This window comes from Auxenochlorella protothecoides (genome assembly GCF_000733215.1).
Source record: "Auxenochlorella protothecoides strain 0710 unplaced genomic scaffold scaffold18, whole genome shotgun sequence".
Taxonomy (NCBI): domain Eukaryota; kingdom Viridiplantae; phylum Chlorophyta; class Trebouxiophyceae; order Chlorellales; family Chlorellaceae; genus Auxenochlorella; species Auxenochlorella protothecoides.
The window spans coordinates 104,013-131,057 of NW_011934213.1; the positions used below are offsets into that span (position 1 = coordinate 104,013).

General features: G+C 62.9%; 9 protein-coding genes across 9 annotated transcripts; 6 read left to right on the forward strand and 3 right to left on the reverse strand.

The window, feature by feature from the left end:
• Positions 1-96: 96 nt before the first annotated feature.
• On the forward strand, positions 97-3,479 carry F751_1697 (Quinolone resistance protein NorA; the record flags this gene model as incomplete). The annotated part of the gene is made up of 12 exons (XM_011399404.1): positions 97-169; positions 256-362; positions 529-612; positions 758-935; positions 1,224-1,614; positions 1,833-1,912; positions 2,098-2,153; positions 2,297-2,387; positions 2,510-2,569; positions 2,804-3,012; positions 3,165-3,326; positions 3,417-3,479. 12 exons carry the CDS (start codon positions 97-99, stop codon positions 3,477-3,479), a joined length of 1,554 nt encoding a protein of 517 aa, XP_011397706.1.
• Positions 3,480-5,580: 2,101 nt separating this feature from the next.
• Positions 5,581-8,724, forward strand: F751_1698 (hypothetical protein; the record flags this gene model as incomplete). The annotated part of the gene is made up of 5 exons (XM_011399405.1): positions 5,581-5,679; positions 6,590-6,754; positions 6,998-7,172; positions 7,458-8,254; positions 8,425-8,724. 5 exons carry the CDS (start codon positions 5,581-5,583, stop codon positions 8,722-8,724), a joined length of 1,536 nt encoding a protein of 511 aa, XP_011397707.1.
• Positions 8,725-9,010: 286 nt separating this feature from the next.
• F751_1699 (hypothetical protein) lies at positions 9,011-9,814 on the forward strand (the record flags this gene model as incomplete). Its single annotated transcript, XM_011399406.1, has 2 exons — positions 9,011-9,514; positions 9,710-9,814. 2 exons carry the CDS (start codon positions 9,011-9,013, stop codon positions 9,812-9,814), a joined length of 609 nt encoding a protein of 202 aa, XP_011397708.1.
• Positions 9,815-11,089: 1,275 nt separating this feature from the next.
• On the reverse strand, positions 11,090-13,017 carry F751_1700 (Serine/threonine-protein kinase rio2; the record flags this gene model as incomplete). Its single annotated transcript, XM_011399407.1, has 7 exons — positions 11,090-11,176; positions 11,300-11,413; positions 11,503-11,574; positions 11,785-11,895; positions 12,142-12,435; positions 12,673-12,766; positions 12,926-13,017. 7 exons carry the CDS (start codon positions 13,015-13,017, stop codon positions 11,090-11,092), a joined length of 864 nt encoding a protein of 287 aa, XP_011397709.1.
• Positions 13,018-13,793: 776 nt separating this feature from the next.
• On the forward strand, positions 13,794-16,576 carry F751_1701 (Notchless protein-like protein 1; the record flags this gene model as incomplete). The annotated part of the gene is made up of 8 exons (XM_011399408.1): positions 13,794-13,890; positions 14,014-14,174; positions 14,326-14,541; positions 14,825-14,950; positions 15,093-15,211; positions 15,381-15,518; positions 15,710-15,968; positions 16,250-16,576. The coding sequence occupies 8 exons, from the start codon at positions 13,794-13,796 to the stop codon at positions 16,574-16,576; spliced, it is 1,443 nt and encodes a 480-aa protein (XP_011397710.1).
• A 271-nt stretch (positions 16,577-16,847) lies between these two features.
• On the reverse strand, positions 16,848-19,529 carry F751_1702 (Dolichyl-phosphate beta-glucosyltransferase; the record flags this gene model as incomplete). The annotated part of the gene is made up of 11 exons (XM_011399409.1): positions 16,848-16,904; positions 17,048-17,149; positions 17,296-17,439; positions 17,603-17,716; positions 17,898-17,974; positions 18,160-18,252; positions 18,385-18,497; positions 18,758-18,847; positions 18,988-19,094; positions 19,243-19,359; positions 19,503-19,529. The coding sequence occupies 11 exons, from the start codon at positions 19,527-19,529 to the stop codon at positions 16,848-16,850; spliced, it is 1,041 nt and encodes a 346-aa protein (XP_011397711.1).
• A 402-nt stretch (positions 19,530-19,931) lies between these two features.
• Positions 19,932-21,748, forward strand: F751_1703 (mRNA-decapping enzyme-like protein; the record flags this gene model as incomplete). The annotated part of the gene is made up of 7 exons (XM_011399410.1): positions 19,932-20,021; positions 20,114-20,173; positions 20,281-20,371; positions 20,456-20,550; positions 20,748-20,888; positions 21,498-21,508; positions 21,625-21,748. The coding sequence occupies 7 exons, from the start codon at positions 19,932-19,934 to the stop codon at positions 21,746-21,748; spliced, it is 612 nt and encodes a 203-aa protein (XP_011397712.1).
• A 1,961-nt stretch (positions 21,749-23,709) lies between these two features.
• Positions 23,710-24,720, forward strand: F751_1704 (Thymocyte nuclear protein 1; the record flags this gene model as incomplete). The annotated part of the gene is made up of 4 exons (XM_011399411.1): positions 23,710-23,782; positions 23,927-23,982; positions 24,116-24,169; positions 24,547-24,720. 4 exons carry the CDS (start codon positions 23,710-23,712, stop codon positions 24,718-24,720), a joined length of 357 nt encoding a protein of 118 aa, XP_011397713.1.
• Positions 24,721-25,823: 1,103 nt separating this feature from the next.
• On the reverse strand, positions 25,824-26,196 carry F751_1705 (Acylphosphatase-2; the record flags this gene model as incomplete). The annotated part of the gene is made up of 2 exons (XM_011399412.1): positions 25,824-25,937; positions 26,059-26,196. Coding segments are annotated over 2 exons (252 nt in total), but the record flags the coding sequence as incomplete, so codon positions are not given.
• Positions 26,197-27,045: the final 849 nt, after the last annotated feature.

Below are 27,045 nucleotides of genomic sequence, written 5' to 3' on the forward strand. Positions count from 1 at the left end.
GGGCCGGTCCGTATGCACCGATGACAGGCAGATGGCTTGATGGAATTTTTTGACGAACGTTAGGGGGTCCTGTGCGTGATACAGGGGAGCCTCAGCATGTCGACATGGGAGCGGCGAGCCGGGACGCAACTGACGCCCATCCTCATGAATCTGGCCTCCATCGTGGAACGTGAGCCTGGCGTCCGAGACACGGTATTCCCCCTGGCCTGACACTGTCTGCACTGTTTGACCAATCACCAAGCCCATGCGATGCAGGCATGGACGAGGGCATCCTGCCTGCAGTCTACTTTTTCATCGGGCGCAGCCTGGACGCCACCCTGCCCCAGCTGGGGGCCCTCACCCTCTGCAGGGCCATCGTACAGGTGCGTGCTTGGGGCCTGTCGCACCATGTTTGGCCTTCTTTGACCCTGTCCCGGGGTTTGGCTGCCTGCCTGGGGCGTAGGAGGGGCCGCGCCATGGAGTAGCCCCAGGGGATCCCATATCTCCCCAGCCCCGACCCCTTCCCACAATCCTTCACCCCTCCACCAGGCGCTGTCCTCCCCCATCAGCGGCATCCTGGGCGACAGATGCGATCGGACCAGGGTGGTCACAGCCGGGTGCCTGATCTGGGGGGTGAGCGGCCGTGGGTACTGCCGGGACGGCGGGTACTGCACACAGCGTGTGGTGCATGGACCGGCGCCTGACCTGCCCCGTGCCGCGTCGCGCAGCACCGCAATCGCCAGACCCCACCCCGGCCCTGCGCACACGCTCGGTGCAGGTGATGACGGTGGCGGTGGGGGTGTCCACCTCCCTGCGCCAGGCCATGGTGGCGTGCGCCTTCAACGGCATGGGACTGGCCCTCGTGATCCCCAGCGTGCAGAGCGTGGTGGCGGACTGCCACCCGGCCGAGCAGCGCGGCCGCGCGTTCGGCCTCATGTCACTCACGTCCAGCCTGGGTGAGTGATGAGGAGGGAAGTGTGGGGACGGAGGATGGTGAGGGGGTACTTCAGGCGGGGAAGGATCGCTGCGAGAGGGAACCTCTCCCTTCCCTGCCTTGCAAGATGAAGCCCTGCTGCCTGGGGCCCACGCTGGGAGCCTCAAGGTTGTCAGCAATTTCGCTCCTTCGCGTGATGTTCGTAGAGGACCCTCGCCGGGCCCCCTCCCGGTGCCAGCAGCAGGGCCCCTCCCGAATCCCAACCGGAGAGGCTTGACCCACCTGCCGCCCTCCTGCATCCCGTCCACAGGCGGCATGGTGGGCGCCTTCTTCGCCACCAACGCAGGGTCCAGCACGTTTTATGGCGTGGAGGGGTGGCGCTTCGCTTTCTTCCTCGTCGCCGCCATTTCCCTGGGCACGGGGTTCCTGGTGCTGCACCTGGCCCGGGACCCGCGCCACGCCTTCGGCCCCGGGTTTGGCGAGGACCCCGTGCCGCTGCCGCGCCAGCTGGCAGTTCTGCAGCGCACGGGGAGCGGGGGCATCGGCGAGCCGCGGCCGCCGCGCCCTCCCCACGACGTGGTGAGGTACGGCCCGGAGAGCCTGCAGGCGCGCAAGGCGGCGATGCCGGAGGAGGGCCCGGACCTGCCGGGCTACGCACCCCTCAGGATCCCCGAGGGCTGGGCCGCGGTGGCTGTGAATGGGTGGGCTGGGGTGGCGGGGCGGTGAAGGGGAGCAGGGGTGGTGTGAGCCTCGCCTGACACCGGCTGCATGCATGAGAGAGTGGGTCTGAAGGGTCAGGCAGGGCGCCCCCGACGGCCTCCTGTCGGGCCTCCACCTGCCTGTTGGGGCAGGGACGCATGCAGGGCAGGCGCTCCGTGCCGCCCAGGCCCCAGCCGCCCGCCATAATCCCCGTGTGCAGCTCCAGTGGATTCAGGAGCGTGATGAGCGAGGTGCGGCTGGTACTGGGCATCCGCTCCTTCCAAGTCATGATCCTGCAAGGTGAGGCACTTTGCGTGCAGGGACGAGGGCGGCCATGCCCCGCGCCGGCGGCGGGGCGGCGGGGGTCCAGCAAAGCCCTGCCCCACGATCTGAGCCCGGATCCAGCCAAGAGATTGGGGGCCTCTCACTCCCGTCCGCTCCCTTTAATCTTCCCAACCCCTGCACATGACCCGCCTTGCCAACAGGGGTGGTGGGGTCGATCCCCTGGCAGGCCATGGTGATGTTCACTGTCTGGTTTCAGGTGGGAAGCAAGGACAGGGTGTGTGGGTGGGGGGGGGGGGGGGGGCGTCATTTTGTGTGAGCACTGCCACGGCCTGGGACAGCGTCCCTTTCCCCGCCCCAACCTCCCTTTCCCCTCCACAAAACCCCCACTTGGGACAACAGCTTCTGGGATTCTCGGACCTGCAAGCCAGCTCCTGCATGGCCATATTCGGGCTGGGGTGCGCAGTGGGAAGCCTCATCGGCGGGCACATTGGTAAGCGGGGGGGGTCCGGGGAGTGGTTGCTTGGCCTGAGTTGTGAGGGGGCGGCGGCATTGCGGCGCCGGAGCAGCTGGGGGACAGGTGCCGAGCTGTACCCTCCCCTCACGCTATGCCAGGGGATGTGATGGCGGCCAGGTACCCTGGATCGGGCCGCGTGTTTGCCAACCAGGTCTCAGGTGCGGCAGGGGGGGGTTCATGATGGGGAGGGCGGGCGATCGGGATGGTTTGCAGCGGGCATGCGGACCGAAGCTTCATGAGTGCGGGCTTAGAGTTTGCGGGCCCGGCTCAATGCCTGCCGTTTCCCTCTTACATGTATGTGGTGGGAGTTGCTCGCTGCCACACGTCCGGCCCTCAGCGGATCCCAACCTCTTCCTCGACCTCCCCCCAACCTCCCCGCCACCTCGGCGCAGTGGTGCTGGGCCTGCCGCTGTCGGTACTGCTCATCAAGGGCCTACCGCAGCCCGTGGCGGGGGACCCCCACTTTGGCGCCTACGCCGGTGTCCTGCTCCTCATGGGCCTGCTGGTCAGCTGGTGCGGCTGCAACAACTCTGCGCTCTTCGCCGACCTGGTGCCGGAGCAGCTGCGCAGCACCATCTACGCCTTTGACCGGAGCTTCGAGGTTCGAGGGCAAGGGTTTTTCTTTTGAGGGGGGAGGGGCGTGGCCTCGGCAGCGGGAGGGGGAACCGAGGATCCCTGCCGGGTTCGTCGGTCGCTGGAGGGGTCCCCCCTCCCCACCACTCCCCCTCACCCCGACCACCTTCCCTACTTCAGGGCGCCATCGGCGCCTTTGGCGCCCCACTGGTGGGCCTGACCGCGGAGCGCTGCTTCGGCTTCAGTGGGACGGTGGGCGCGGGGCGGGACGACGCCGAGTCGGCGCGCAACGCGCGCGCACTGGGCGACGCGCTGCTGGTCATGCTTGCCCTGCCCTGGCTGGTCTGCCTGCTGGCCTTCACGGGCATGCACTGGACCTACCCACGCGACTGCGCGGCGGTGCACCGCGCCGCGCGCCGCGCCGCCTCGGAGATGGACCTGGCGGCGCTGGTCCCCCTGGAGCACGCCAGCCGCAGGCGGCGCGTGCGCAGCTGACGCGGATCTCTACGCCCGGACGGAGCCGGCGACGCGCATCCTGTGTGGGGCGGTGCCGGAGCGCGCACCACTGGCCCCGGCGACGCCACATGGCCGCTGCATCACGAACATCTGACGGCTCGCTGTTCCGCACTGCCTTTTGGGCGACAGACAGTGCCGGCGGTGCTGATGGCCCGGCGACCCCTGACAACCCTCTGACAACCCTCGGAACCGTCCTCTTCCCCTGTATCTAGAGTAGCTAGTCAGCATGCATGGCAGGGAGCTGGGGGGTTCATGCCCCACAGCCCAGCCGGCAGTCATTCTTTGCCTTGCTCACATCTGGTCCCAGTGCTCACATGTCATCACTCATGCCAATACTGGTCATGCCCACACCTTGTAACTAGTATCTGTTGGGGGCGTGGCCTGGGGTTTGTTCCTGTGCGCGGGGCTGTCGAAATTCGCGAATCCCCTGAAAGATCCGGAGCAATTTGCGATTCCACAAGGCTCCGTTGCATCTCGGAATTCCCTTCTTCCCTTTTGGCTGACATGTTGCATGCTCCGCCGCCAGACCAAATCACAATGCAGGGCAAATTGGGACCCTAAGGACATTTGTGGCACACCACATGTTGCCATCCAATACACCAGCATTGTGTAGGGAAACCCGCTTCGCCTCAGAGTCCCTGATTATCATACTACTGCCGAGTTTGGGGGAGCAGTTGCAGAAGGGTATCTCTTCGGCATAGTTTTGCTTGGATGCAGGCAAGGCTGGAAGCCAAGCCCACCAGTTTTCCTCAACCGTCATCTTCTGCAAGTGCTCCCCCATATCCAGCATTACAATGATAATCATGATACCGTTCAGCCATTCCTTGATGCCCCACACTCGCTCGTGTCTGAGAAGCGCCACAGACCCGCAGTGCACCCGATTGCCCGACTCCACCGCGATCATTAGGAGGGATTCGAGCTGTACAGAGGAGGAGTAAGGGACGTCTGGGAGGTCAGCCTTTCTTACCAAAGTGGCATCCGGAGGCGAAGGCCTCACACTGCATGGCTGCCAGTGCCGTCGTACCTTCAGGTCACTGGTGCCATGCGTGCTTTCGATCCACACGGGGCAGCCATGCGCATAGTCGCGCAGGACACGCTGATGGTTCTCGTTGAGCTCGACGAGGTCTGCCAGCCCCTGTTCGTCATGCTGGAAAATGGGAAAGTCAGAACGCCGAGCTTGGACAGTCATCATCGGGCTGGTGGCTGCAATTTGGTGCAGCATCCACAGGTTTAACCGCTTGGCTTGACGAATGTTCCTGCGACAGGATGCACAAAGGATGTGACTCTCTGAATGCATGGGAGTGCAGAATACTGGACTTGAGTAACTGCAATGAGCAGGCTACTAGACATGTTGGCCGGAGATCATGTAGTCCCGGCACGGTTCAGGATGCACCCACAGGAAGGTCCTGTTGTCCACTACACGAGTGTACTGCGTCTAACCTATCCTGGCTTGACGCATTGCAGCCGCTTGAACCGCTCCGCAGATGTCGGTGTTGGAAAAGGCAGGGTTGATGGTCAGCAAGGTACCTGCAAGAGCTCACATTCAGCACGGTAAGCGAGGACACTGCAGGGTGTCACTGTCATGGCCAAAGTGTGGGATGGCGTACTAGAAGACAAGGGATTTTCCTGGCTCCCGCCTCGGCTGCTTGATGGAGAAGTGGTGCTCGCAGCCGGTCTTGTGAGAGCAGCGGCGATTCTTGCTGGTCTTGCCCTCCCGCTGTCTGGCGTCGTAGTTCTTCACCCATTCAGGTTTGCCCGGATCACGGGCGCACGTGAATTCTTTGAGGAAGACCAAGGCCTGTGTGTGTTGAAGAGCTCAGGCGAGTGCGGGAAGGACAATCGAGCCGGGGAGGTCTCGCAGCGGGCATCCGTTGGGTGACAGTTCAACTCTGGACCTTGGTGGCAGGACGGGGGGTGTGATTGAATGATGTCCTGAAGCGGGGGCGCCAGCCTTGCAGAGAGTCATACATGCGCTCCGTGGGGATCGTAACTTGAGTTGTGAGAGCCTTTTAGCTGGTATCTTCCTCAGTAGTCCCGGCGGCCACCAGCTGGGCCACCGTGTATACGACCTCTTGTGGGTATGGATGTCTTAGACACGTTCCGCATCATTTGCAAGCTAAAAGATATGATTATGACGAGCATATGCTGTCGCGAGACGCTGGGGAGCATCTCTTCCAAGGTTTGCAGTCTTGTTTCAAAAATGGAAAGAGAGATTGTAAAATGTAGGGTCCTCACCCCGGGGGCTGTATGTCCACGTGTCCCACGTGTCCGGTACACCCAACGAATAGCCATCGAGCCATCGAGCCATCGAGCCTCCGAAAGAACAAACCCTCGCACCAAGGCGAAAGCGGAAGGAAAATAGATTGTTGGGTTCTTGTCATGCTCTTGGGATTGTTCGAAAGGTCTCCAACATGACGGAAGGCCCGACGATGACGCTGGCCGGGGACACACGCCGAGGCAGGAAGCCCTGGGCCTGGACGAAATCGGACAGTTCACCCACCTTTCCCTCTCACACCGAAATAGACATCAAACTAGCTTTGGCAGCGGAAAGGAGGGAGGTGAGGTGCTTGTGCGGTGTTCGAGGACCATGAATTGTGCTCGCACAGGGAAGAATTGCAGGGGTGGAATCTACGGTGTTGTGGGTCGTATATTCTGCGTTATGCATATCTGTGTGGGACCCAGAACCGCTAATGACATTCCGAAAGATCTGAGAGGCCGATTAGGGGGCATCTTGCTGCCTTGGGGAGTCCGGTGTGGGGTGGGATCTGGCGATCCCACTGGCACACCCCGCCCTCCCTCCTCGCAGATTCACCTGAGGAGCCGGGGTAGCCAGGCTAGACGTTCATCTTGCTCTTCAGATGACAGCGACAGGCCTCGGCGGGCGACAGCAGTCGACCACCTGGCTGCAAAACTCCAGGTGAGAGCATGTGTGAAAGCGGGTGGGAGGATGTGATTCCTCTGCGCTCTGCTCAGCTCTGGCATCGTGGCTCCCTGTCCATGCACTCTGCACAAATTCTTGGTACCTGTGTGGGAGCAGTGATAAGCAATCCTCCCCGAACCCTGTGCCACCCCTTATAATCCTCCTCCAGACCAAGCTGGAGCTGGCCTGGCGGAACCGGGAACGCAGCCTGGAGGCGGTGAGGGCACGCGCGGCCAGATCCAAGCACAGGGCGGCCGCCGCCAGCGAGAGAATGGCGAGGCAGCGGGCCGCCCTGGTCCTCCGTCTGGAGCGCAAGGCGGCCGCCGGGGCCCGCGTGGCTGGGGGAGCCAGGGGCGTGGGCGCCGCGCCCAGGGGCATTGGTCCCGCCGCGCCGGTCTCTGGCTCATCTAAAGCGGGCCCCCAGCCGCGGCCCATCCAAGGTGTCGTACATGCGCCGGAGTCGAGCCTCCCCGCGGCCGAGCCCGCGTGACCTCACGGCGACGAGCGCCCCGCGCCCTCCCCCGCGCCCTCCCCCGCGCCCGCCGCCGAGCAGCCAGACCCGCCCTCGCCCGTCGAGGCGGCCGCCGCATTCCTGCGCCTGGACCTGCCCGTGATTGTGAGCCCCTCGCCCAGCCCGTCGCTGGCACCCGGGTCCACTGCTCTGGCCGCCGCGGTGCACGTCGCCGCGAGCAGCGACGCGCCTCTGGCCGCCGTCAGCGCGCGCTTCGACCGCCTGACGGCGGCGCTGGGCAGTCCGGCCACGCTGCGCGCGACGGGCGCGCTGCTGGGCGCCGTCCGCGCTCGCCACCCCGGACCCCTGCCGCCCCTGGGCCACCTGCTGCGACGCGTCTTCCCTCCCAGCGCCGCGCGCGTGCCGCGCTACCCCGCACGCGTGGTGCTGTCGGCCTACGCGGTGGCCACCCACCCCGAGGTCGTGCTGAGCGGGCTCGGCGGCCAGGAGGCCGGCCTGGTGCACGCCGGGGCGCGCCTCGCCGCCGCGCTGCGCGCCGTGGCCCTCGCCTGGGTTGAGGGCGGAGAGGCATTGGACGGCGACGCGGCTTCGCGCACGGCCACGCAGGACCCCACTCCCACGGCGGCCCTGCCCGCCTTTGACGCGGCCTGGGTGGAGTACCTGGAGCTCTTCGTGGCCTGGAAGGCGGCCGACGCCGCCGCGCTCGAGGCCGATCTCATCCGCATCGCGGTGGAGCTGCAGGCCTCGGCCGCGCGCAAGCGGGAGGAAAGCGCGGCGCGAGATGTGCGCGCACGCAGCGCGCCAGACATGGCGGCTCTGGAGGCGGCGCTGCAGGCCGACCTCGCCCTCCTGCGCGAGCGGGTGCTGCAGCTGACCGGGCGGGCGGGGCTGCGCCGGCTAGAGGCCGCCCTGCGCGCCACGCCGGGGGAGGGCGAGGCGGTGGGAGGGGCGCCGGGACTCGATGGCGCTGAGGGGCAGGGGCGTGGCACTACCTCCCAGCCGGCCGCCGCCGCCGAGGAGGGCGGAGAAGGTGGTGTGGCGCAGACGATAGACGCCTGGGACGTGGACGCCTTCCTGGCACAGCACCCCAACTTCAGGCTGCTCTGGCAGCTCCTGCACGAACCCACCTGGCGCCTGCCGACAGAGGAAGCCGAAGGCGCGTGGCGCGGTGCTGTGCGCGCAGAGACCGGCCCGGACATGGCTTCGCGCCCCGTGGTCGACGCCGGGAGCGGGAGGGTCGACGCCGCGCGGTTGAGGACCATCGCGGAGGCGGCGTTCTGGGACGGGCTGCGCCACGACTTGAACAAGGCTGACACCGCAGGGACGGCCGGCGAGACGGCGCGGCGCGGCGTCTTGCAGCGGGTGGGTAAAGCTTGTGGCTTGACGTCCCGTAGAAAGGGGGCAGCAGCGACCTCTTGATTGGGAAACCCATGAAGGGGGAGCATTTGAACAGAGTCACCCCCCTGCTTCAACCTGCCTGGCCACATCTCTCTCATCCTCGGGCCTGTCCTCCCTCACATTTCCCACCACAGGTGCATGCAATCTTGTCTGAGCAGGCGGCAGAGCTGCTGGACGCACTGGACCCCGCCTCTTCATTGATCGAGGTGGTGGGCGCCCACCTCAGCACCGACAAGCTGCGGACCCTGCTGGGCGAGTCTCATGCAACGCCCCTGCATCAGCCCCTGCTGGGCCTGCTGAGGTGGTCCATCCAGCTGCTGCCCAAAGAGCTCCACCCGGAGGCGGAGCGCGCCTGCGCGTCGCTGGCAGGATCGGCGTCGGAGAGCGCCGAGCCCACGGGCACAGCCGCCCCCCCCCCCAACCCTCGCCGCTGACCTGGCGGTGCACACGCTGCGCGCGCTGTGCGCCCAGCTGCGCCTTGCGCGCCTGCACCTGGCCAATGCGCAGCTGGAGGGCCTGGTGGCCGCGCTTTCCGTGCGTGGGTGCGCAGAGCAGGCGCGGCGCCACTTGGCGGGCGCGTTGCCATCGCCGGCCGCCGGCGCGGCTGCGCTGCGTGCCCGCCTGCCGCGCACGGCCGCCTGGCTGGCGCTGGCTTCCGGCCAGGTCCCCGCCCTGGCGCCGCAGCTGGGCGCCGGCCCGGCGGCCCGCCTGCCGCCGCGTATGGCCACCGGTACGCGGCAGGCAGGCGGGGGTGCGGGTGCCCGCAACCGCGGCGAGCGCCCTGGTGCGCTCACTGGCAACGACCTTGGCTCCCCTGCGCCCACAGCGCCGGCCCCTGGGTCCTGGCGGGGCCTGCTGCGCATCGGCGCAGTGCAGCTGGCGGCGGGGGAGGGCGCCGTGGCGCGGCTGGCGGCCCCCGAAGTGGCTGTGCCGGATCGCGGCCGCCTGGTGGCAGCCCAGGAGGCTTTCCAGCAGACACTGGTCCTGAACGCCTGCCTCCTGCTCCTGCGCACCGTGGCCAGGGGCGGCGACAGGGTCGCGCCGCTCGCCGATGTTGCTGCAGACCCGGACGACGCTGCCGCGGACCCGGGCGACGCTGCCGCGGACCCGAACGACGCTGCCACGAACACCTCCGCCCCGGCCCCTCTGACCAACGACGCCAAGCGACGGCTGCTGGCCACACTGCGCGACCCGGGGTCGAACCCCGCCGACATCGCGGCGCTGGTCCAGCGGCTGGGCGGGGGCGCGCCCGACGCGCGCGCGGAGGCAGCGCTGCTGGCCGGCCTGCGCCGCCTGGTGGCCAGGAATGGGCCCGCGCTACGCGTGCTGACGCAGGGCCTGTCCCAGGCCCTGATGCTGACGCTGCTGGGCGGCGGGGGCGCCGCGCGCCGCGCGCTGGTGCGCTGCGGCGCCGCAGAGCTGGAGCCAGAAGTCCGACAGCTGGCGGCGCAGCTGGAGGCCGTGTGCGGGGTGACCGAGGCGGCCTTCGGGCCCTGGCTGGCGGCGCTGGCGGAGGAGGCCTGAGCGCTGTGCTTCATGAGGGCGGGCTTGAGGCAGCTCTGGGAGCCAGACCCTCCTCCTTTGGGAGCCCCGCACTCGCCCTTGTTCCAGCATTCTGTATCACCAATAACCGTACTCATGTGTACCACCTGGACCGAGGTCTCACCACCCTGACCGTGCAATAATGAAAGCCACTCCATTAGGGGCACTCGATCGCTGGAGGCGAGTGCTGGTGCCAGGTGGTTGTGGGTGTGACCTTTTGCGTCATACTGGGGAGCTGAGAGCCCTCCTACCAATGAGCAGAAAGTTACCCCGTCCTTATCGTCATTCAAGGCCTGCGGCTGCCAAAACATGCTCCTTTCACCCGTACTCAGCCCTCACTGCCACTCTGCATTCCCGGTCTTCACTTGCTCGTTCATCGTACAGCCGAACATAGCATGAACCTGAACGGAAAGCCTACCAGCAGCCCTCAGCACCGCCTCTGCGGCCTCAGCCCCATGTGAGGCCACCGCCGCCACCATCCGCCCCCTCCCCCTTCCGCTTTCCCTTGTTCCTCCCCTTCATCGCGTTCCGAGACGCGCTCGCCATTGCAGCCCTCCGCGCCGCCCGCTTCTGCTGCTGACGCAGTGTGTCTGCCACTACATTGGGCCCCTGCGCAGTGCAGCGGTCCGGGGTCACGTGGGTTCTGCTCGCAGCATTCGAGCACCTCGTGGATGCCTGGGGGTTGGCGTTTTACAAGTTTACCCGATGCCTCTCTCCAAAGCGTCCCGCCTGAGTGGCATCCCGTCCCGCCTCCCACCCTGCCATTCATCCGCCCACCAAACTCACAGCCGGCGTTGGTCGGCCCGAGATGCGCATGCTCAAAATCCCCGTGGCTACTGTGCTCAAGGAGGCCGCATCATCGTTGTCTGAATCCTTCCCGGAAGCTTCTGCGACTCCTTCCCTGGGCTTCTCCGTCGCCGCCACTGCTGCCGGGGAAGCCCGCCCTGCCTTTGTATCCGCCTCCTCCTCACTGGCCTCCTCTTCGCTGTCCTCCTCCTCCTCTCCATCACTGCCGCTGCTGCTGCTTGCCTCTGGCTCACACTCTGGCTCAGAGCTGCTCTCCTCCTCCTCCTCCTCCTCGCCACTTCCAGCCTCACTGTCACTGTCATCCTCTGCCACACTGTGGACATTGTGCCAAGGCATGGGGGAGGCCGGACTTTGCAGGTGCCGCAGGCTTGTCAATTCACCATACAGTGCCACAGGCTCAGCACCCAGAGGCAGCATTCCCACCCAACCTGCACGCTCTGGGTTAGCGTCTCACCTGTCCAGAGCCGCTTGGTGCTCACGCTTGAAGCCAGATGCGCGGAGCTCAGAGTCCAGATCCCCGGCAGACGGCGAGGCCAGCTGCATGTGAGAGGGATACCATCAGTCGATGGCGATGTGGCCCTGCCAAAACGAGGTCATGTGAGCGCCTGCATTGCCAGGCATTCGCACGACGCATCTCTGCCCACCCAGGGGAAGTCTGACTCTCGCCTGGAAGTTGGGCCGGACACGCTTCAGCGCCGAGTCCAACGATGGCACATACCCCAGCTTCTTGGAGAAGAAGCGGATGAGGCAGTCAACGTCTCGCTCAAACAGCTCCTGTCCAGGGGCGGCAAAGGAAAAGATTTCACGTTGGGGCACTCGCGCAGAGACGAGGGCACAGAAGGATCGAGTGCGGCACCTCCTACCTCTGCATTGGCATGGTTGGTGGACACCATCTGGGGAAAATCAATCAGCGTGATCTCCTCCTCCTCATTGATCTGCTTGCGATGGGGGGCGTGGAAGGAGCAGAGACAGTGAGTAGGGTTGGGGACGTCCAATTAGGCAGGGGTGGGGCCCGGCACGGCTGCAGGTCATCTCCCTCAGCCCCTGTCCAGCATGGGAACAACTATCTGAAGCCCACCGCTGGGCTGCCCCCAGGATCTCTCACGTACTCCCCCCATCCCCTGTCACGGTCCCCAAACTCTTACCAGGATGTTGAACTCGTTGAAGTCGCAGTGCACCAGGCCCATCTGTGCCAGCCGCTCCATGAGGTCGATGAGCTGGGTGTAGATCCTGGCAGGGCTGGCCAGTTCCTTGATCTGCATGCATTGGTGATGAGCAGGTTTAGGGGATGTACTGGCAGCCAAGCCATGAAGACAGGTCGGGTGCGAGCGTGCATCGGGAGATGTGCTCCCCACATCCTTCACGAGCCCTCTCCGCCAGATAATTTTGGGATGCACACGTCATCTCCACCGCTTCGAGAAATGGGTCCCTCTTACAGCCCTCTGCACAATCTAGTCTGCCCCAGGAGCCACCTCGCGCCCTGGCTCCCCACGCTACCCGACCTGGACCAAGGGGAATGCGTCCACCAGGCTCATGAGCACCGCATGTCGATTCTGGTCAATGGCCTCCGGGACGGGGAGGCCCCTGGTCTGCAGCGCCCTCATGAAGGCAAACTCCTTGACCGCCGAGAGGCGGGAGAGGTAGAGCCAGCTGTAGTGGGAGCCCTGCCTCAGGTAGTCGCGCTTGGACTTGACCGCCCGGAAGGAGGTGCGCCCCAGCCGGTGCAGCTTCAGGCACATGCGGTTGCCCTCGTCGTCTGCGACCTCGTACACATCGGCCTCCTTACCGACGCCAATCTGGGAACCGATGGGAAATGGAAGCGTGGGTGTGGGCTGGGGAGGAGGGACCACACAGGGGTGTGAAGTCCTGGACCAACCTTGGCTTCTGGCCGGGCAGCGAGCCCAGGATGAGCAGGCAGGGACCCTGAGTTGTGCCTCCAGTCCTAATCCTGACTTGACAGCTCCAGAGCTTATGTCGAGTCCATCAAGACATCCACTCATGTGCAAATATCAGCCCCCGCAACTGCCCCTCACCTTGCGACCCACGCTGCTCATTACACCTCGGGCCGTGAGAGTCTTGATTGCCAGGAAGTCGTACCCCATGTTGGTGAGGCGGTACCCGTCATACCTATGTATTGAGGTGTTGGGATACAAGGGGTGAAGATCAGAATGCAGAAGGGGCGAGGGCTGGGTGTGCCAGATGGAACTTGGCTGAGGAGCGGGGAGGAAGCCACGCTTCCAGAACAGACAGGACAAGCCAACAACCCTCTCTCCTCCTGCCTCTCACTTCTTGGACTCATGGTGAACCAGCTTGTGTCGTAAGAGCTCCTTCAAGCACTTGTGCGTTCCCCCGTGCCTGTGGCAGGTCGCATCAAGCATTCAGTCAATTCACAGACACTGCACACATCACAGGAGAGAGCCTCCCCTCGACACAGCCTCTTCGGACCCAGAGCTGCATGAAGGACGTACTTGAGACTGGCGATGGTGTCTACCAAGCTGGAAGGAACGATTTCGTGCTGTGACATGTGGGGAGTGACAAGGTCGGCTCATACAAAATTGCAGAGAACAGCACTCCTGGGAGTATTCTCAAGGCGAGTGCAGGTTCAGTACTCTCCACGGAAACGCACGTTCTTCTGACCCATCTCGACGGCAGTGAGTACTCTGAAGTCATCTTTTCCAAGGTATCGCAGCACATTAACGTCTAGCTTCATAAGGTATGACGCTGTTGGCTGGGGGAGGTGGCACAATGTCCGCCACGGGAAACGTAGCTCTTCCAATATCAGAAGCAAACATACATAGAGACGGGAGCTCCTAAATAACCAGGTTCAGCTTCTCTCCGTGCCCAAGCCCGACTCTGTGTCGCATGCATGGAATTTGAGCGCGCGCGCTGGTGTAGGCTCCGGGCGCCCTCTAGCGCACGATTTGTTGTCGGGACGGACACATGGTAAACAACAGCAGTGACCCTTACTTTGACAAATCAAGAGCATCGAGAGTGTTTTATCCAGCGATTCCATATTCCAGGTGGTTCATGCGTGTGGTGTGATCTCTGCATAGGTACCCACCTGCACTGTGAGCCCGCCAGGGCGGCCGAGTGCGTCCAGGGAGGGCGAGCACGCAGGCAGCCACAGTAGGGGGGATACCTAGGCGGCATAGGGATGGCACCCCGTGCCAAGCAGCAGAAGCTGTCCCCGCCCGAGCCGGTGGTTGCCAATGTCGTCATCCAGTTTCAGTCCCAGGAGGGGGAGGTCACAGGTGGGCGAGATGTGAATGTGCTGGAGGGCAGGGCGCGTAGCCCTCGGTATTGAACATCGCCACCACGAGCATCCCCATCGCAACGAACTTCTCATATCCTGCCGCCAACCCCTTCCTTCCCAGGTCCACAGCTAGACATCCCTACCAACGTGTCCACACCCCAGCTGGAGATCCTGCTGAACAGTGTGCTGAAGGCCGAGGATGGGGAGAAGGTTCCCTACTCCTTCCACATCGATGATAAGGAGGTGGTCCAGGAGTTAGGGGCCCACCTGCTCCACAACAAGGTGTGGTCGAGCCTTTTTATAATCTGCAAGGCGTGGTCCTGCTCCTCATGCCTACTCGAGCCGCTACCTGGTCAGGGTGCATGCTGCACCCTCCATTTTAGCGCGCTCTACCCCAATCCCTCGACCCACTGCCCCTTTCCACTCATGCCAGACGTCCATTGAGCGCGTGCTGCGAGTGGTGTACCAGCCCCAGGCCCTGTTCAGGGTCCGCCCCGTCGCCCGCTGCTCCGCCAGCATGGCCGGGCACGGCGACGCCGTGCTTTCTGTCAACTTCTCGCCCAACGGTCGCCACCTGGCCAGCGGGTCTGGGGACACCACGGTCCGATTCTGGGACCTGAACACCCAGACGCCACGCTTTACAGGGCAGGTGAGAGTGCGGTGGGTGGGCGGGAGGCAGGGCTCCATCGTGGTTTCCTCCCTTGGTTTGTGAAGTCTCAAGAAAGTTATATACTTGCAGAGCCGGAAAGAGACATCAAGCTGCGCGAAACCAATAAAATCGTGTCCAGAGATTCTTTCGCTGACAGTATCCTCAGCTCTGCATGCATCTCCACTGTGCACCTCATCATTTGCTGCACTGGCTACATCACTCTCTCACAGCACCCCTTCCTGTAGCCTAATTTCCCCCCACATCCTCTGTTCAATGCCCCCAGGCGCACAAGAGCTGGGTCCTGGTAGTGGCCTGGTCTCCGGATGCTAAGCTTGTTGCATCTGGTGACCGAAGTGGGGAGATCTTCCTCTGGGATCCCACCACCGGCAAAGCTGTGGGACAGTGCAAGGTGGGGCCGGGAGGAGGAGGTCGTCCAGGTCTATGAGCCTGCTGCAAGGGTGTTGTAGTCATTCAGCAGCAGCTCTCCTGTGATAGGGCCCCATTTCAAGGGCCTTCCTCGTTATCGCCCATCCCTCCTGGTGCCTCCACAGGGCCACAAGAACTACGTGAGCAGCCTGGCATGGGAGCCGGCACATGCTGAGCTTCCCGCCAGGCGCTTCTGCTCCGGGTCAAAGGACGCCACCATCAAAGTTTGGGATGCCAACCTGAGGTATGTGTGGTGGTCTGGTTATGGGTTTGATTGTGGGCATCATTGCCGCTCCTGGAATGGTCCTGCCTGAGGGGGGCGGCATCCTGGGCTGCACACATGTCTCATCACTTGGGCCTTCCTATGCCAGGCCCTGACCTAGCTTGCGCTCCACCCCCCCAACCCATGCCAGGCGCTGCCTCTTCACCATGAGCAGCCACACGGCGGCCGTCACTGCGGTGCGGTGGGGGGGCGAAGGCCACATCTACTCTGCCTCCCGAGACTGCAGCATCAACGTCTGGGACGCCAAGGACGGGCACCTCATTCACAGGTGAGGGGGCGGTCTCACACACATCCTGCATCTGCTTGCCTGGTGTGGCCTGCTGGACTCGGGCAGGGAAGGCAGTGCACCCCAGCCCATCACCCCACTCCCCTGCCCGCCTGCTTGCTCTCTGGCCCCGCTCCCCCTCCTGCCCCCGGCCCGCCAAGCCCTTCATCCTTTCTCCCCTTGCGCATTCGCAGCCTGAAGGGGCACGGGCACTGGGTCAACACCATGGCGCTTTCCACCGACTATGCACTGCGCACCGGCGCCTACGACCACACGGGCGCGCTGCCGGAGGACCCGCAGGCCGCCGCGCGGAAGCGGTATGACGCCGCGCGGCGCGGCGCGCCGGAGCGCCTCGCCACCGGCTCCGACGACTACACGCTCTTCCTGTGGGAGCCGGCGCAGTCTCGCACTCCCGTGGCGCGCATGACGGGCCACATGCAGCTGGTCAACCAGGTTGGTTGATCGTGTGTCGGGCAGGGATGGGCGGTGGTGGGCTGTGCACGGTAGCTGCCGTGGGGTTGGAATGCGGTGCCCTCCTGCGCGTGGCCGGGCTCCTCGCCGGTGGCCGGCGGCAGCTGGTCTGAGTGCAGCGAGGAAGATGTCCACGGTGACCAGCTGTCGGGCACCTGCACATGCGTTGAGAACCCTCCAAGTCCACCCATGCATCACACTCCCCCCCCTCCCCTCGAACCCCCCCCCCCCCCTTACCCTCTCCCACAACTCATCAAACGCAGGTGCTGTTTTCCCCCGACGGCCGGGTCATCGCCTCCGCCAGCTTTGACAAGTCAGTCAAGCTGTGGGACGGGGCCAAGGGCACCTTCATCGGCACGCTGCGCGGCCACGTGGGCGCCGTGTATCAGGTGGCCTGGTCCGCCGACAGCCGGCTGTTGGTGTCGGGGTCCAAGGACAGCACGCTCAAGGTGTGGGACGCGCGGACGCGGAAGCTGGCCATGGACCTGCCGGGGCACGCGGACGAGGTGTACTGCGCGGACTGGTCACCCGACGGCGCCTCGGTGGCCTCGGGGGGAAAGGACCGGGTGCTGAAGCTCTGGAGGCAGTGATGCGCGGGGAGGACACTGTATCCACACGTGTGTGCAAGAAGTTGGGTGCCGTGCTCCGCTGTCGCTGCGATGCGTGCTCACAGAAAAGCTTGCACGGGGTCAGACTGCAGCAGCCAGACACAGGGCCACGCCAGTGTGTGGGTGAGTGACCGCCTGTGACAACCCAAACCACAGCACAGGCAGCTTGCAGGGAGGGGCGGTATGATGCGCAATGGAGGGGGAAGGGGCGACATGACCTCACTCCCGCCTCCCACGTACCCCCTCCATGGGTCTAGCGCTGGAGGTCCAGGTGGCCATGCAGAGGCCATGCTCCCGTGCCATACCCGACCTGCACGAGGAAGCGTGCAAAGGGGTTACCTGCTAGGGACGCCCCAGGCATTGGAAATAATAAGAAATAGCGCACAGCCAGTGTGTCATCGGCGTCGCCCCCCTCCCCTTGCCCAGCTATTGCCACCTTTGCTAGCAACCCACCTTGACGAGCACCAGCTCCAGGGCCATGGAGATGACAGATGTGACTCGCAGCTTTGACCCTGGAATCTCCGTCCATGTCACCTGCACCTCGGCCATGGGTATCTGCGTGGGAGAGGGGGGCGGGGGGTTTGGGGCCGTCGGCGTCACACCTTGCAAGCCAGGTGGCACAGTGAGTGGAAGACATGCCTGGCACAGACCCCTGGCTGCCAAGGTGCAGCTTCCGGGGGCTTGCCCTTCCACATCTCCACACATAAAACTCTGGCCCCTGCCAGTCCAATCGTGCATCCACTTGCGTTGAGACTCTGGGCCAGGTGGACCAGCTCCACGTCAAAGCACCAGCGCTGCAGCCGCTGGTTGGGGAAGATGCGCCTTGCGGCATCCCGGGTAAACAGCTGCAGCGGGGTTGGTTGAAATTAAGGGGAGTGGGAAGAGGGCTGGGGCGCGGCGGGTAGCCCTCCAGGTCAACCGCGAGGCATGTGATGAACCACTTCTTGAAGGACCCCCGCTGTCCTGTACATGTGCAATCACAGTCACCATTCGGGCTGCAATGGGTACCTTGAAGCCACACTGGGTGTCCTGGATGCTCCTTCCCACCACCAGAGCCACCAGGAAGTGGAATCCGTGCATGAGGAAAGTGCGCAGCGCCGTACGCTTGGCCTTACTCGACTCCTGAAGGCATGGCCGGGGATGGGGATGGGGTGGCTCACTTCATGGCGATGCGATGCACACCACTGCAGGATCCTCTCCGAGGGGCCATGGAGGAGGGGGCGCTGCCTGGAATGCAGGGCGCTTCTGATGAAAATCCCTGTCATCTGGGCACAGCCTGAGCATGCCCGTGCGCCGTACCCACCTCGAGGTAGGCCCTTGAGCCAAGGACAAACGCCTGGTGGGGAGGACTGCCCCCGCTCGGCTCCAGGCTCTCCTTACCTGTTGTTGTGAAGGTGTTATCGAGCCTGCCTGAGGACAATCCAACCAATGGCACGAAATCAGTCACCCTGGCAAGGGTGACAGTACTGCAGTGACCCTCCTGCTGGCTCGGAGAACAGCCCGCAACAAAACCGCAAGTGGCTCAGGCTGACCCAACCCCAAGCCCACACCCCATCCCAAGTCACCTTGCTGCATGACGTCCTGTGCCGCGCTTTCTAGACGCTCCAGGTCAGACACGCGTGTCGCCCCATCAGCATCCATGAGCAGGATGTTTTGCCCTGAGCGGTGGGTAGAGTGAATCGATTTGAGACCTCCGTGCCACTCAGGCAGCGATTCTGCACGCAGACTGACCCCCCTGCATTGACATGCCATCCCATTCTCCCCGCCCCCGGGAGCCCCCATATGATCACCTCTCGCGACCAGCACTCCTGCCCGGACGGCGTAGCCCTTGCCGCGATTCTGGGGGAGGCGCAGCGTGCGCAGCGCATCCACGCCATGCTTGCGGGTGAACTTGGCCGCACACCTGCCAGGGATTCAAGTGCATGTGGCTGGTGGCGGCGAGTGGATACTACTTGTTGAGGACTTGGGGAGGACGCCCCGACCGCCCGCATGCCCCCAGACCGGCCGCAACGCCAAGGAAGATGATGTCCCGAGGTCCCAGGGCTTCAGCCAAGGCCTCACGCCAGTCAGCACCCATGCTGGTGAGCCCTGACATCCATGTCAAGGCAACGTTTAAATGGCAAAGGGTACACACGGCACGCCACAAAATCAGTGCCTGCTCACCCCACAGTGGCATCCTGGCTTCCGTCGTCGACCACAATGACCTCGTAGGTGAAATAGGGCCCCCTTTGATCCCGGCGCCGCTGCAGGTAGCTGCGTGGCGCGTTCAAGGAGAGCGGTTTTTGTTGATTGGTGGGAGCGGAGGCTGATACCGAGAACCCTCCAGCACACCCGGCAATTGGGGGAGGGTGAATGGGGACCCTGTCTGGCAACACAGCAAGCCCCTGCCACACCTGAAGGTCTCGTCGAGCGTTGACCCCAGCCGGAACTCCTCATTATACGCGGGAATGACGATGCTCAGGGCCTTGGTGGCTTCATCAAAGAGCGATGAAGTGGGTACCTGCAGGGGCCAGTAACAGGGCAATGGGGAGGGAAGATGACGGGACACAGTATTTGAACAGACGATGCAAGGCTTGAGCAGGGATCAGGCATGCATCTCTGATCCACATGCCGCACCCCTGCTGGAGCATCCCCACAGCTGAACCCACCTTGTCGAGGTTGATGGGGTTCTCAAAGGAGGCGGCGGGCCCGCTGAATGCACTCTCCTTGTTGAGTTGTTGCAGCACGTTTGATGCGATCCACGCAGCGAGAAGCAGCGCACCGGCCTGGACAGGGTACAGCAGTTCGGATCCCTGTCAGCTTGAGCAGACCAAGTGCCTTCATCAGGAGAGACAGGTGCCGAGACTGGTCGACCTCAAGACCCGCTCCTGATCCCAGAGTGCCCTGACGATCGATGCCTCGATCTTACCAGGAGGGTAATGATGACGGTAAGCATGCTAGATTGGCTCTGGGCTCATGCGTCCGACGCGTGCATGGTCCCGAGAGACACTGGGTACACGCCGGGCTAGCAGGTGCAAAGATGGGATCAATTCGGAGTGGGTCTTGATCCGCAGCTGTTCAAGTTTTAGCCTAAAGATCAACACCGCATTGCTCGTATCAAGGGCGCCTTCAGATCTCCGTCTGGAGCTCTGCCGTTCGATTCCTCTCATCGGGCGCTGGACTCCATGCCCCGTGTGCTGCGCACGATCAACACTCTAACGTCCATGAGCATACACAACAAGGCCCATGCGGTGCGAGACATCAATCACTGGCATCGCAGCATTGCATGTGTGTATGACACATCACAGAGGTACGCAGCGCTTCCCTTAGCCCGCCCCGGTCTTCTTTCCGAGGCGCGATGGCCGCGATGAAGCCAGTGCTGAACAGAGAGGCCGCAGATCAGAAAGCCATCGGGGTATTGAAGCGCATCGATCCTGATATCGAGGAGGTACGGTGCGATCGGGTGCTTGGCACCACTCCCACTCCGCACCCTGGGCAGCTGCCCCACTGTCCCTCCCTTCATGCCTCTTTGCATGGCAGCTCCTAGCCACCGTCAGCCACGTCGTGCTCTACCGATTCAATCCAGAGGGGCCTGCATGGGTGAGTTGGGTGGCATCTTTGCAACATCGGGCCGCTCGTGCTCCCTACAATCTTGTAGTCCCTGCGTGCATTCTGACTGCGGGCTGCCTTTCCTTGAACCCCTGCAGATTAAGACCGATGTGGAGGGCACCCTGTACGTGGTCAAGAGGCGCGGCCAGCCCCGCTTCCGGTACATCGTTCTGAACAAGACCGGCAAGGGTGGGTGGGGCGGGCGATGTGGTCAGCGGCTGGCGCAGTTGCCACAACAATGCCCTCCATGCTCGCCCCCCCTCCCTGTCGCAGAGGACTTCATGGAGGACATTGGGGCGGGGTTCACATCGGAGATCCACAAACCATACATCATGTACCGCACTGACATCGATGAGGTCTCCTCCAAGGTGGGTGCCCGGGTGCACGCCCGGAGGGCCATGCGTGCCCGGGAGAGAGAGAGTCTTGCAAGCTCCATCTCCTCAGACCTGGGGGGGGCCTGCCAAAGCTCGAAGGGCGCCCCTGCACCATGTTTGAGTCCTGCTTCACACCGACATGTGGTGGACGCCCCGCACCTCCTACCCACCGCCCCTGTGTGCACGCCCAGGTGGTGGGCCTCTGGTGTCACACCGAGGAGGAGTGCCAGCGCCTGGGGGCGCTGTTCAGCCGCATCCAGAGCCTCGTGCCAGGGAACCACGCCTCCGGCGCGGCCTCGATCCTCATGGGTGCGGCTCCCGAGCCGGAGGAGGTGCCGACGGAGGTCGCCGCCATCCTCGGGGAAGCCTCAGCCCCAGCCGCAGCCCCAGCCGGAGCCCCAGCCGGAGCCCCAGCCGCAGCCGCAGCGCCCAGGAGGCCGCAAGCAGCCGCGCCCCAGGGCCGAGGCGCAGGGCCCCAGGGCCGGGCACCGGGCCCCCAAGGCCGTGCCCCAGGGCCCCAGGGGCGAGGCGCAGCGCCTCAGGCACGGGCCCCGGCACCCGCGGCCCCTGCCGCTACCCCTGCCGCGCCCGCGTTGACGCCCGTGGCCGCGCCCGCGGACGACGTGAACCCCCTCGCGCGCATGTTTGCCAACCTGCGGGGCCCCGGCGCCGCCGCGGCCCCCGCCCAGGCGGCGCCCCTCCGCCCGCGGCGCGGGCTAGTCCCCCCCCCCGCCCCGCCCCCGCGGGAGCCCGCCACGCTGCCCAGCCCCGAGCCCAAGCTCGGTCCCCCACGGCCGGCGCAGGGCTGGGGGGCTGGCCCCACGCCCACGGAGCCGCTGCTCACTCCGGCGCTGCTCCTGCGCGGCGCGCCCCTGGCGGCCGGGGCGGCCGACCCCAGCCCCACCATCGCCTGGCCCCCTTCTCTGGCCTCCCGCGTCGAGGACCAGCCCAGGTGGGTGGGGTAAAAGACGGGTCCCGGGTGAGGGCTCACAGACCGCCCCTGCCTGTGCCCGCTGGCCCGCTGATGCAGCTTTACATCTCACAAACCGAGCGCCTCATGCAATGCAGGCGGGGACGGGACGTGTCGGTGGCCGACAGGGCGGCGGTGCAGGCGCTGCTGCGGGGCTTGGCGACCAACGAGGCGCTGTGCGATGAGTTTGCGAGGGAGCTGCGCGCCCAGAACCTCCTCTAAATGGGCAAGGGGTGTGCATGCTACCGGCATGATGAATCTTTTGCCTGGTCGCAAGCGATGGCATGGGTGTGTAAGGTCGATTCGGTGCCTGCCCGGGTGCTGGGCAGGGTGGCGGAGGAGTCGCCAGGCAGAGGCCGGACCGGGCCAGCCCGACCCCCATGCGCATGTGCATGTCGAGGCCGGAGTTCACATTGCCGACGCGCCGTGGATGGTCTTGATGGAGCATGATGTAATCCTCTAGAGTGAACCATCCAAACTCATAGTACATCACTTACCGTTCCTGACCCGGACATGATCGAAGCCTGGGGCACGGTGCACGGGTCAGCCCTGCTGAACGCCAACGTTTGCCATCCCTGCGCCTTCCACCCAGCCCGGGCGCGGGCCACACGATACCTCTTTGCTGTTCATGAGTATCGAAGATCGCTGCGGCCAGCATGCCGTCCCCGCGAGACGGACGCTGCGTGTATGGAACCTAAGCTTGCCAAGCCTCCCCGCTGGCTGGACCGTGCGATAAGTGCGCAGACCACGCAGACCATGCTGGATCAGCTGCGCGAGTGGCATGCCGTCTATTCTACATGCATCGTCCCCAGGAACGTGAGTGCTGTGCTTGGGATTGCGGGTCCCCACTTTAAAGGCTAGGCAGTGTCTGCAGCACCGTGACAGCACATCAAACGCCTGCCTGGAATGTCTGCGTGCAGGTTCACGATGCTGTGGAGTTGGCCGACTGGGTGCGTCTCGTCCGCAAGGCCAATCGTGGCGGCTGGGTGCCAGCAGAACTCCGTGCTGCCCTGGACGAGCTAGGTTTTGAGTGGGATGTCCCCTTGCTGGACGCACAGTGGCACTCCTGCTTCCACGCCGCAAGAGCCTCCAAGGTGGCCAGGGATACACAGTGTAGTCGACCACAGCAGAGGGGGTCAACCATAGGGAAATGCCTAATCTGGAACTCATTGCCTTTTCACAATTCGTGTAGGTGGCACAGGAAGCTGCAGAAAGTGGGACGGCACCAGCAGGGGACGAGGGGCTGTTCTGGGAGGGTGCCGCCACATGGCTTGCACGCCAGCAAACCCTGTATCGTCAACAGAAACTGACTCTGCGGCGGCTGCACCTGCTCAAGAGCGTCCTAGGTGAGAGACTGGGCGGCACAGATGTGGGTTTCGTGGGCAGAGCCCTGCCGCCTCGCATGGATGATGCCACCCTCTGCAGCATCAAGCATTGCAAATCCTGCAGGCGAGAAGTATGCGAGGCAGGCCGGACCTCTGCGGCGCAATCGCCATGCGATGCTGAAAGCTGATGACGCTGTGTACAAAGCCCATCGATCAGAAGTTTGACATCAGTATGGAAGTTGCCGCTGGCCAATTCTGACAACCTTAAAAGCATCCAGCACCCTGACTGGGCGTTGAGTACCTTTTGTGACGACATCTGAACTTGAAAAGGTGTTTCCTGGACCCCTTATCATTTGTTCACTCTTGGTGGATTCTCGCGCGCCCAAGGCGGAATGTTTCGGAAGCAGTCCTGTCAAACTCCCAATCGCGATGCAGTTCCGAGCAATATGAATGACAAGTCCGGAAACTTGGTGATCGGAGGGAAGGCGCTGCGCAACTCCTGTGTACTTTTCGAATCGCTGACACGGGGGGACCCTGACTGGAGCTTCGCATCACCAGCTTCACCTCAGCCTGGCAGGAATCAGACGATTCCAGTTTGATCACGTTCTCACCCCATCGCTTGGAAAGAAACACCACTCGGTGTGGATATCCTCAGTCCTACGGTCTAGGCCTGGGCGTGCCTCCTGCTTCCTCATGGCGGCGACCCGGTCCGGGGCTCAGCCCAAGAGGAAGAGGCCAGAGGTCGTCCAGAATGGCAAGTCCGAGACACGAAGAGGACACACAGCGAAGGGGAATGGCAAGATCTCAGCTTCACCTCTGGCAATAAAGGCAGAGCCCAGCAACGGTGCATATTACTTGATGAAGAGCGAGCCGGACTCCTTCTCTATCAGCGACCTGGAGAATCGAAAGAACCAGACCGAGCCCTGGGACGGTGGGTAGATGATGCGCTGCAGGTGGCATGATGCGGTATGACAGTGCTATTTTATGCAGGAGCAACATCTGGAGCTTTGTTATGCACCACCACAGCGACCTTGAATGCCTCAGCCGGCAATACTTCACACCCCTGTTCTTGCAGGCGTGCGTAATCATTTGGCCAAGAAGATCATGCAAGGCATGCGTGCAGGCAACAAGGTGAGACAGGGTCACTCCCAGGGGCGGGACTCGATTACGAAATTTTCCCTCAGGAAGCACATTATCCTCTCCTGGACCCATCACTTTCAGGGTGCCCCACATGCTCACGGTTTATTTCACTCTGCAAGCTCAGGCATTCTTTTACCAGTCCAACTGCAAGGAGCCGGGGGTGATCGGTATCATGGAGGTGAGCCCATGGCATGCTTATCCTCGTAACGCTGGACTGGCCCTATGCATGATCAGGCAAGGACAATCAGGTTGTGCCATGACATCCTGCTTCATGTTGAAATTCAACAGGTGGTTCGTGAGGCATACCCTGACCACTCTGCCTGGGAGGTGGGAGGGAAGTACTATGACCCAAGAAGCACACCAGAGGAACCGCGCTGGTTCATGGTCGACTGCAAGCTGGTGAGTCCTGATGGTGTTGACGCCTGGGTGATTGGTAGAATGAGCGCCTCTTGCTCATCCCCTTGATCCCCATGGCCTCCTGCTCAGTGTTTGGTTGTTGATCCCTGATCTCATTCTGTCATGCCTCCCAGATACCAGTTCGTTCCTGCACTATAGGTACGCAGGTTGAGCCGCGTGATTGGCCTCCAGGAGCTCAAGCAGTACAAAGATGGCGACCTCTCTGGGATGGCCCTCTTCAAGCAATCGAGGCTGTCGGTGCAGCCCGTGAAGAAGGAGGAGTGGGATTTTGTGCTGAGTCTAGAGTCAAAGGACCCAGAGGGCGAAACATGACTCACCTCGCAACATGGATCATCTGAACAAAGACTTGATATTATACTGGCAGATCCCTGTACAAACCGAAGGAAGTCCTTAGATAGTCACCAGAGGTGCCCGTCGTGGTTTCTTCAAATACTCGCCTTCAAAAACGCGTCGCAGTACTCGGACATGCCCTTCTCGAGCGTTCATGAATGCGAGCAAGGACACTCGACAGCAACAAAGAAGGCTCAGAACAACATTACAAACTCACAGCTATCAATTTAGCCGCCAAGACTGCAGAGAAAGAGGATGGCTTCTCGTGGTACCTTCCAGAGTCCCATCATGCAGAGACGACAGCGATGGGCAGCGCGTTCCGGCCGCAGTGATACAGTAATCAGTCCATCTACACCTGATGGCATTGCCCTGCATGGAGAATGGAGGGGTGAGGTCGACGAGGGATGTTGTTACCTTCCGAGGTGGACCTGGCGGAGCTTCTTCTGCATGATTTTTGTCCGTGCTGATCAATCCTCCCCATTCCGCTCCGCAGATGATGACTCCCCGCCTGGTGCCCCAGCGAAAACTAAAAGATCGAAGTCCCTGGACTTGGGCGATCCAATTCCTTTCCGTCTGGATGCCTCGGAGAAGTCGGGTGAGAACTGAGTGGGGGTGAGAGGCCAACACCTCCTCAAGCCCAGGCATGGAGCTCATTCTGATCTCTTCAGACACAATGACATGTAATCGTAGTCTCCGCCCTTTTCCTTCACAGTGGTTGAAGCCAAGCCTCCCTCCGGGCCTCAAGACATGCTACTGGAGTTTGAGGACGTCAGTGCCCCTATTCCAATGCAGCTCGAGAAGGCAAAGCATAGCAAGAACTCTGCGGTGTGGATCACCACCCTTCTCGCCCTGAGACAGGAGGACTGACAGACTCGCGGCCAAGACAGAAGACCTGGAACTTCGCTCAATGATTCCAATGCCTTGGAAACATACAAGTGACCCTCTCCTCCTCCGTGAGTATTCCTAGCACCCCGCGATTCAGCCCCTCAACCACTGCACTTGCATCGTCAAATGATCGCCACACAGGCTTCCCTCGCAGCACCCCTTGCGACCTTGCCCGCGCCATGCCGCACTGCTACCGAGTGCTAAAGCCGTTCTGTGCTGAAGGCATCAAATTCCAACCCCTCAAGAGTGCGTTCGTTTGTGAACTCTGCCCTCTCAATTCTTGAGTGAGGGCTCCCCTTTTTTCGCAGCCATTCCTGTGCAAATGTAACGATAACCAGCTGAGGTGCAGGGAACGGCTTGTGGAGATGCTGCTCTGCGATTGCCAGACCCACAACACAGATTCCCGAAACGCTGGAACCCATGGCGCCTGCGCACCTTCATCTCCTCCAATGCCTCAGACTCGCCCTGGATGACTCCCTTGACTGTGTTGTGGCGTGTGTTCGCCACCCACCCCACGACGCCCAGGTTTCGAGCCTGCTCCTGGGTGCAGGCCCTGAAGAAAACGCCTTGAACCTGTGATGCATCGTAGTGCTGCGGTGAGTCTCATGCACCGATTTCTGAGTGCCAGGCTGATGACCATGACACACCCTCCATCTCAATCGAATGCACCCTGCGAGCCTATCCAGGCATCATTACGCCCCAGGGATTGATGGCCCCTCCTACCCTGCCAAAGATCTCGTAATCTACCGAGGCCATTCCCATGGGAGCCCTACTTCCCAGCCCCTTGAGCATCCAAAGGACGGACAGGAGGAGCCCAGTCGCGACAATAAATCGCTTGATCTGCATGCACGCTTCACAGTGGACGGACAAGGCGGCATCCAGAAATTGTGGGGTGCTTACCGTCGATCGTTTGCATTCCGACTTTCCGGGGTTTTGAGCCCCTGGAACGGCCCAGCGTGCACAGCACGCCCATGGGTCGAGTCTTTCTGTTGCACACAAGTCTCTGAATACGATTCCATTTGTGTGACTGTAATCAAGTTTCTCTACACAAGTCTGGGGGGCCGTGCGCTGCGCAAGGTGCCCAGTCTTTGTCGTCACCTCCACAGGCGGGAGGCTCTGCACTTCGACCGCCCAGAGCTTGTTCAAACAGTACCAGCCCTGGGAGTGCAGGTGGGTTGATATTGAGGTGGCATGTATTGCCTGTCACCCGTATCCCTGATCAGGCTGCTCGTGTGTGGCGGGGCAGCAAGCCACCGTGCCCATGTTCCTACAGGCCGCTCATGGGGATGAGGGCCCGGGGCGCGACAGCTGCCAGGCGTTCTCGCCGCGTCAATTCCGACTCGCAGGGTCCCTCCGCAGGTTTGTCAAGAGAATGTGCTGGCCTGGGTGCAACAGTGCCCTCTACCTTTGGCCCAGTACGTG